At 41.0% G+C, this 8447-nt stretch overlaps 1 protein-coding gene across 6 annotated transcripts; it reads right to left on the minus strand.

The window, feature by feature from the left end:
- Nucleotides 1-2554: 2554 nt before the first annotated feature.
- Nucleotides 2555-7981, minus strand: LOC123398125 (jasmonate-induced oxygenase 4-like). 6 transcript variants are annotated; one of them, XM_045092634.1, is made up of 6 exons: nucleotides 7826-7981; nucleotides 6756-6817; nucleotides 6464-6565; nucleotides 4452-4778; nucleotides 3958-4291; nucleotides 2555-3023 (listed from the first exon to the last, which is right to left on the minus strand). In XM_045092634.1, exons 4-6 carry the CDS (start codon nucleotides 4745-4747, stop codon nucleotides 2754-2756), a joined length of 900 nt encoding a protein of 299 aa, XP_044948569.1. In that variant the 5' UTR covers nucleotides 4748-4778; nucleotides 6464-6565; nucleotides 6756-6817; nucleotides 7826-7981; the 3' UTR covers nucleotides 2555-2753. The 6 variants fall into 6 exon arrangements, with proteins under 6 accessions (XP_044948569.1, XP_044948568.1, XP_044948567.1 ...); XM_045092633.1 differs by having other exon boundaries at nucleotides 6756-6833; XM_045092632.1 differs by having other exon boundaries at nucleotides 6657-6833.
- Nucleotides 7982-8447: the final 466 nt, after the last annotated feature.

The raw sequence follows: 8447 nt of genomic DNA on the forward strand, positions 1-8447 counted from the left end.
AAGAGGGAGGCGAGATCTGGAATGGGCGACGCTGCAGGAGTAGGTGGGGATATCACCGAAACCCTACCTTCGCTCCCTGTAGCATGCGGACCTTCCCTTAGCGGGGCCGAGGCCTCTCCCTGCCCGACGCGTGACTCGGGCCTAGGCCCGAGAATGCCCAACTCGGGCGTGGCTTGCGGCACACGGTTGTGCAAGGGTACGTGGACACTCCCCACGGTCACCCTCTCCTCCGCGTCGGCCCGAGCCGCCGGCGATGAGGAGCGCCGCCGTGGCAGCGCCTGCGGCGAGGGAGACGAGACGGACATGAGGAATGCCATTTTTCGATCACCGGTTCTGGTGTTCCGTTCTTCTCCCTCAGTCTTCCATAGCTCAACCAAGGCTTGACAGTCAAATCTTCATCCAAACACGTCTGATGCTTGAGTATCTCCATCTCTACAGGCCAACGCCACCAAGGGATCTTTTTTTTGAGAGCAGCCACCAAGGGATCTGGTACAGAGCCACACCTCTTGGATCCACCAACATTAAGATCGCATCCTTCATCACGGATCAAGAAGGTTATTTTGGCCAAAAACAGCATCAACGTTACGGAGTAAATTTTAGGACGTTAATCCCCAGCGAATGTTCGCTGCCACGCATGGCATTGCGAGCGCGCCGAATGGCATTTTTAGTGTTTATTAAGGTGGTGGCAGTTTGCAGAAAAAGCATGGCAGTTCTTTATTTTTAGTGCAATTTCATCAATGACTGCCATCCTTTGGATCGGATCCTGTGGCTTTGGAGCGTTCGCTGGGATCTCACCCCAGCGAACGTCAGCCAGTAAATATTACTGAAATTTTAAGGTCCCAGTAGGAAGAGGACACCAGAGGAGCGGCCAACGAGTTCTGTCTGACCGTCTTTGATTCAATCACTAGGGTTGTGCATGCTTTGTTGAGTCATTTCAAATAGTAATATCCCTAATGTTTTGAAAATGATGGAATATTTAGTTTGCGGGTGGGGGAGATGATAGAGTATGTTTTATTTTTATTTATAATGCAATCATTTGATGGACCTTTCATGATGTAATTATGTGTTATCCGCTAACCAACTTATATTTATGTGGGAGATTTCTGTGTCGTGGCTGCATGTACTATATTGGTGCTACACTATCATGTGATGGCCCTTCTTTTTTCTACCTGGTGCGAAGTTCGTGGAATTGCTATGTCTTGGGTGGCTGATTGCTGCTGATTAATTCGATAAATAGTCGGCCAATTTCATAATTGAATATATTAATTGAATGAAAGAGATTCAAAATTAAGAAACATAGTGAATTAGAAGAACTGAATGGGAGACCTTGAGAAATTGTTGGCGGTTAAAATTGGGTGGCTCAGTTCTAAATTGACTACCTCGATTAATTATGAGTCCTTAAAAATTAAAAGGCATATTGTATACTATGAAAAAATTGAATGAAAAAGCTTTGAGAAATTATTGACCCAGTCAAAATTAGGTGACACAATTCTAATTAGAGATCTCAATTGAACGTGGGTTCTTTAAAATTGGGAAGCATGGTGTTATCATCTATAACACTAAACTCCATAGTTTTAAAGAGTTCATATTCAATTGAGGCCTCCAATTGGGAATGGGTTATCAGATTTTGACCAGGTCAATAAGTTCTAAAAACTATCTCATTCAATTCTTTTATACTATACAATATGCTTTCTAATTTTTAAGGCCTCATAATTAATCGATGCCTTCAATTTAAAATTTGGTCAGCCTGATTTTGACCGTGTCAACAATTTTTCAAAGGTTCTTCCATTGAATTCTTTTAATTTCCTATGTTCCTATTATAAAGATTTTTCATTCAATTGACTTATTCAATTTTCGGTTTAAAATACAATTTTAATCAGGCCAACAATTTTTCAAATCAATTAGCATCAACCGGTCTACAAAAAAGGTTCTTCCATTGAATTCCTTTAATTTCCTATGTTCCTATTATAAAGATTTTTCATTCAATTGACTTATTCAATTTTCGGTTTAAAATACAATTTTAATCAGGCCAACAATTTTTCAAATCAATTAGCATCAACCGGTCTACAAAAACATTTCAATCCCACCGTAAATATGCGTTGGTTAGCGGATAATATAAAACTACACCACAAAAGGCTCATCAAATCACCACATTATAAATAAAAATGGAGCACACTCCATCATCTCCCTCAACCGCCAAAATAAATATTCCATTAGTAAGAAAATATAAAGGGTATTAGTTTTCTAGAAAATCAATTTTCTTTAACTTTGACCAAGTTCAAAGAAAAAATATCAACACCCAAAATATTAAACAAAAAAAGTATGAAAATTCATTTAATGATAAATACAATTTGATATTGTGAATTTTGATATATTTTTATACAAATTAGATCAAATTTAAAATGTTTGATTTTTAAAAAAATTAATACACCTTATATTTTGAAACAAAGAGAGTACTTTTTCCAAGAAACTCAACAACACCAACGGCGCATTAGGCTAATGTCACTCACGGTCTCACCAGCTCCAGTGAGCATTGCACACACACGACTGATCATTTGTATAAAGTGAAAGGCACACCTATTAAGATACAATACCAAGGATCCAAATTATACAAACAAATTACATGCACGATGCCCATATCTCCCAACTGCTGGCAACCTATAACAGCAGATTAAAATGATGTCCATACATTTATCCATGCTTTTTTTTTGCAAATATACATTTATCCATGCTGACTGAGAATGGACGGATGATCAAGCTGCAGGCCCTGGCTGCATGGTGCTGCTGATGGACTGCACCTGCGTCTTGCCGCTGGGACCCTTGGTTCGCATGTACTTGCGGTAGTCGTCGAAGGTGACGGCCTTGTGGTACAGCGCCGGCGACCCCGGGCCGACGAGCTCGCTCGCTGGCGCGACGGGGAGGTCGCCTCGAGGGTTGCAGAAGAAGGCGATGGTGAAGCGTTCCTTGTCGGAGTTGGCCAGCGCACGGTGCTCCACGCTCCTGTAACGCCCGTTGCTCATGATCTGGAAAATCACACCAAAGATGTTTTAGAAGCTTCAGAATCAAGCTAGTTTCCGTAGGAGTCTCTGCTGTCTCTTTCATTCAGCTTCTCTGTGCATGCATGCACAGATGCACTCATGTAATCATCTTTTTCACGTATCTGGACTGCATCTGCATGGCACGCTACTGTGTGTGTAGTGTAACTGCCATCTTCTGGTCTGATGCGTGTATATGCAGATCATGCATGTCAACAAACTACTAAACTTAGTGCAGCTAGCAAGGGCAAGATCTAGCAGAGCAGCATACTAGTATATTGATCAGTGAAGCAGTTCAGTAGTTCAGTACATGTATATGTCGAAACTTCAGAAAATGTACAAGCTAGCTAGATCTATATAGAAGGTTTTAAATGTGTTCCTTCCCTTTTTCTTTTAGCTCCACCTTCTATCGCCCCCGTAACGATCAAAGGAGGCCATAAATTCATTTGACCATGAGAGTTAGGCGCATAACAACATGTAAAAGCTGTTAACCATAATTCACCGCGATGCTTAAACAGGCACGCATCCAATGTATGTATGCTGGTCAACTTGAATTAAAATAAAAATCCTTTGATTTGTTGTACTAAATCTGTAAATCAGCGACTATTAATATGGATCAGAGGGAGTAGCATAATTCATACAAAAACAAGGATCTTATCAAGTGCAGTACATGCATAGGGTTAGCTTCATACTATCCGAATTCTATATTGTATTTAATCTCTTGCAAAGAAGCCAAGAATATATGGTATTCTTGACTTCCTTATGGATGCAAACAAATTGACATTAATTCCACACGTTAGCTTCTTCAGCACAAATATATAGTGATTGGGTGTAATGAGAACGTTGCTACTTTAGACAAGATAATCGAAGATACATATCACATCAGATTGACAGAAAAAAGTAAGTAGGCCACAGGGATCACCTGAATCTGATCACCAACGTTTACGAGGAAGGAACCTGGGACTGGTTGCACGGTGACCCATGCGTCTCCTTTGCGTACCTGGGTCCCCTCGACGTTATCATCAGCGAGGAGCAAGGTGATGCCACCGGGGTCAGAGTGAGATGACAGACCAAGAGTGAGCTCAGGCTGTGGGCATCTTGGATAGTAGTTCACACGCATGGTAGCCGAGATGCCATCACTGCCACCAAAAGCATTATGGAGGTAGTCCTCCTCCAACCCTAAGCTACTGGACATAGCCTTGAGCAGGACTTGACAGAGACTTATTAGTTGGCATGCATACTTCTCAGTGGCTTCCCTGCATAAATACCAAAACAAAATCAAATATGGACAAATAAAATAGGAAACTGTGTAACCAAACATATCATGAAACTCTAAACTGCAAGAATTTATAAAGAACGAGAATAATTAAAAAGAAACAATTAAACAGTGTTTTCTTTACGAAAAGATTTATCTACCTCAGGCCAGTAGGAATTTTTGGCCACTTGTCAAGGTTCCTGATATCACTTGGGAAGAGATTAAGGAAGTAATAGTCACTCCAATCCAAGATTGCCCCTTTCTCAACTCCAAGGCGGCTCCCATATCCCTCGTATGTTATCGGTAAGTTTGCATGTACCTTCTTCTCTTCCATGGGGAGGTCAAAGAACTCCCTCCATGCACTTCTCATCCTCCTCACAGCCTCCATGTCCACATCATGGTTCACTAACTGGAAGAAACCCCAATCCTTGCATGCAGATGCTATTGCTTTTAGCATTTCTTGGTGATGTTCAGGGGCATTAGAGAAGCTGGCAAGATCGATAACTGGGATAGTGAGATTTGGGTCATTTGTGACACCACTAGGACGCTCAGATGGAGGCTTGATGTACTGTTGTGGCACGGTGCTCGTACCAGAGTTGGAAAGAGTTTGCACTTGTACAATGGGTTCTGGCCAGTCAAGCAGATTGCTACTTGCCATGGTGGGAGTGATAGGTCTTGGTTTGGTTATGAGAAGAGGGTGTGTGTGTTTATATAGGGAAAGGATATGTGATGTAAGAGGTTAAATCACAATGCATTTAGTGCAATTCATGCGATTGGAAGGATATATATGTACAGATTGGACAAGATTATGCCCACATTAAGAGATATGCCTCATTTATTGTCCGAATATTAATAAAATCTTTTGGATAAGCATATAACTAAAATCTTTTGGATACAGTTTGATATGCAATGAATGGAAGATACAATTCTTTGGATACAGCTTCATATGCCATTAATGGAAGATACAAACTTATGGGATGAGCTAACAAATAATAACATTTATTTGCTTCTTGTTCTATGGTTGGTGCAAGTAATAAACATATGATACGCAAGCACACATATAATATATTCCCTTTCAAAACGTTTATGTAAAAGTGGGGAGAATGCAATATTATTTCAGTAATTTAACAAGTATGACATATCAATACATAAACTTTGAAAGGTTTTAGAGTGCGTTTTATTTTGTTCAGCTGCACTGTCAATTTTTTGCTCCGTAAACATGATTTTATAGATATTATACTGTTAACTTATAAACTTTCTGAACACAGATATGAATTAATCAACATCCTTTTTACTCATTTTAATGAGAGCCGTCCACACAGAGTTTACTGAGATAATAGTAATTGCATTTGCAATCCTAAGTGAACTTCATTTTCATGATTGACCCTTGAAGAAATTAAACTAGAAAAAACAATGCAGTATTTCTTTTTTTGATATCACTATATACATGTGATCAATTGACCATTTCAGATAATGCTTGCACATAGTCAAAATCAAAGAACAACACATATCAATTGATAGGGACAGAATTGGTTGCAAACAGTAGGAGAGAAATTGCATTTTGAAATTAAACTTGCTGAACTTTAGAGGTTTTAGTAATTCCAGTGGAGCAGTATATATTTCTGACTAGGACGAATAATTTTTCTAAACTAGAAATCATGTATCCACTCTGACTTCTGAGCATGTGTCGCTTCACAGTGAAGTAATAACAGCACACAGTTGATTTACTTGTATGTTCTACTCCCTCCGTTCCTAAATATAAGTCTTTCTAGAGGTTCAACTAATGGACTATATACGAATGTATATGGACATACTTTAGAGTATAGATTCATTCATTTTGCTCCGTATGTAGACACCTAGTGAAATATCTTAAAAGACTTATATTTAGGTACGGAGGGAGTAGTAAATTAAGGTTATATTTCTTTTAGAACAAGGAGATGTACCCCAGAAAACCCGGGTTACTTGGTTCCCCCAGGTCCATGGAAGGATTGGATAAGGCAATTAAGAAAACAATATGCACGTGCTGAAAAGAAAGTCAAAAAAATCGGCGAATGATATGGTTATGCATAATATCATATCATCAATACCAAATTAGGTGTACACGCACTACAATTGATGTATATGATACATATGACAAAGATTGCCCGACATGTACACTCATAGTTACAATTACCTAGGAAGTTTTGGCTGGCACTATGCATGAATATCTCATTGCTGATGTAAACAAAGCATCCAAGAGCAATCTCACCGTCTCACATGCAGCACGTAGGCACATCTATCAATCAATCAATGAGGTGTCTGTCAGGAGGAACTAGTTTGCAGGTAAATAATTTGCCAGCAGGAAAGGAATTACGGCTGGACCTTACCGAGTCAAGAAGCACAACAAATTAATATGTACATGTGTCAGCTAATACCAGCAAATCAATCACAAACACATGTTGCATTGAACCTTTGAAACGAGATACCTAGCGTCGACAATGACGATGTCCACACATCCGACAAGCAGTTCTGAGAAGCAAACACTTATCTGCAGCAAAGTGATGCTGCATCATGCAGCTTGGCTAACAATAGGTTAGCATTGCTAATTTTATTACGATTAATATCAGTACAATATCGTAAGACTTTATGAGGCTTATGCATACTTATGAGAGAAAATAAGAGTAACCATAGATTATCAGTATAAAGAGTCCAGTAAGATATTAGCAGCTAGCTCCCCCAGTTGCATGGCAGAATATATGGTGCAAATTAAGAAAACTGAATGCACATGTGCTGAAATGAAAGTCAAGAAGATCGTCCAATGATATGATTCCGGTAGCATCGACATCAAAGGTGTACACTAGTTCAGCAAAGCGACAGCAAAACAAAGGATAAACAGATTCGGAGCAGTACCAGACATTGCTAAACATGTCTAGTCAGATACGAAGAACCGTGCGCCATTATTCTTGATCTAAAACAAAAGATGGGGGCTACCTCATCAACCACCACACCGATGAGGTTGCGGGCGATCGTGAATCAAGGAGCAGGTTAGTGGCTGGCCAGGGCGACAGCAAAGCTAGTGTGAGAGGGACCTTGGTTAACCAGTCAATGCCCACATGTCTATATGGAGTAGACCTAGTATGTGCGGTACGTCAGCTAGGCCAGTAAATCAATGGAGCACATGCTGTAATTTTAGTCAGTCGTCGCACGCATTAGCAACAGCAACAGCAACAGCAGGCTTTGGCTCCTTCTAGAGTATTCAGAAGGAGCATTCAGAAGCAGACACTGACTAACTAACGCCCAATGTATGATTCAGAAAAGAGGGCACACATGTGTGGGCTGCCGCGGCCGGCCATCGATCCACCTTCACCGCCGGCCGCCCGCCCACATGTGGTCGTCTCCGCATGGCCTCCCTATCCCCACCCAAGTACCAAGGGACCTCTTGGCCTCCGCGACCATTGCCGATTTGCGGCCGAGCTCTGTGGCCGTATCGCATAATCAGCCCCATCACACATGCCCAAATCAAAACCCCAGTACACAAACGATCAAGGGAACGTACATTTCTTGGGCATCCCATCTTTGATTAGGTGGTTGAGAGAGATGGCGCCGGTCCTCCCGGCCGCCGCCATGGATGCCCACAAGCGGCGGCGCTGGAGGAGCTGTGATTTTGAGCGACCGGCTAAATCCCGTTGGGCTGCAATGTAGTCCAAGTCCGGCCTGTATCCAAAGCCGAAGATAGACCCCTAGAAAAAAAAATACAAGCTTTGTCTAAAAATAAATAAATAATACAAGTCAGCTCGTACGGGAGCCACGAGTTAGCGAGCGCTCCTTCAAAAGCCTCCAAGCAAACACTTCCGCGCGCCGTCACTTGGCACGTTATCAGCCACCGTCACGTGTCACGCTCCGAGCGCTTCCTCTGATTTTGTTTTCGTACGCGTTTTCGGCTTTTTAGCTTGTTTTTTTTTCCGATTTTTTGATGTTTTAGTATTTCATCGATTTTTCTTAGTTTTTTGACAAAAAAAGTTCAATTTTTTTTTATTAAAAAACACATTTTCTGTTTTTTACACGAAAGGCACAGTTTTGTCTTTGCGAGAGACACGGCCGTGCTTTCGGAAACGAAAAAAAACATGTTTTCTGTTTTGTTTTACGAGAAACATGGTTTTGCTTTTAGATGCACGGTT

Source organism: Hordeum vulgare, chromosome 5H (genome assembly GCF_904849725.1).
Source record: "Hordeum vulgare subsp. vulgare chromosome 5H, MorexV3_pseudomolecules_assembly, whole genome shotgun sequence".
NCBI lineage: Eukaryota > Viridiplantae > Streptophyta > Magnoliopsida > Poales > Poaceae > Hordeum > Hordeum vulgare.

Coding starts and splice junctions, on each gene's coding strand:
- LOC123398125 (XM_045092630.1), bottom strand. CDS start 4,948: ATGGCAAGTAGCAATCTGCTTGACTGGCCAGAACCCATTGTACAAGTG. Junction 4,292..4,451: donor AAAATTCCTACTGGCCTGAG/GTAGATAAATCT, acceptor GTATTTATGCAG/GGAAGCCACTGAGAAGTATG. Junction 3,024..3,957: donor ACGTTGGTGATCAGATTCAG/GTGATCCCTGTG, acceptor GTGATTTTCCAG/ATCATGAGCAACGGGCGTTA.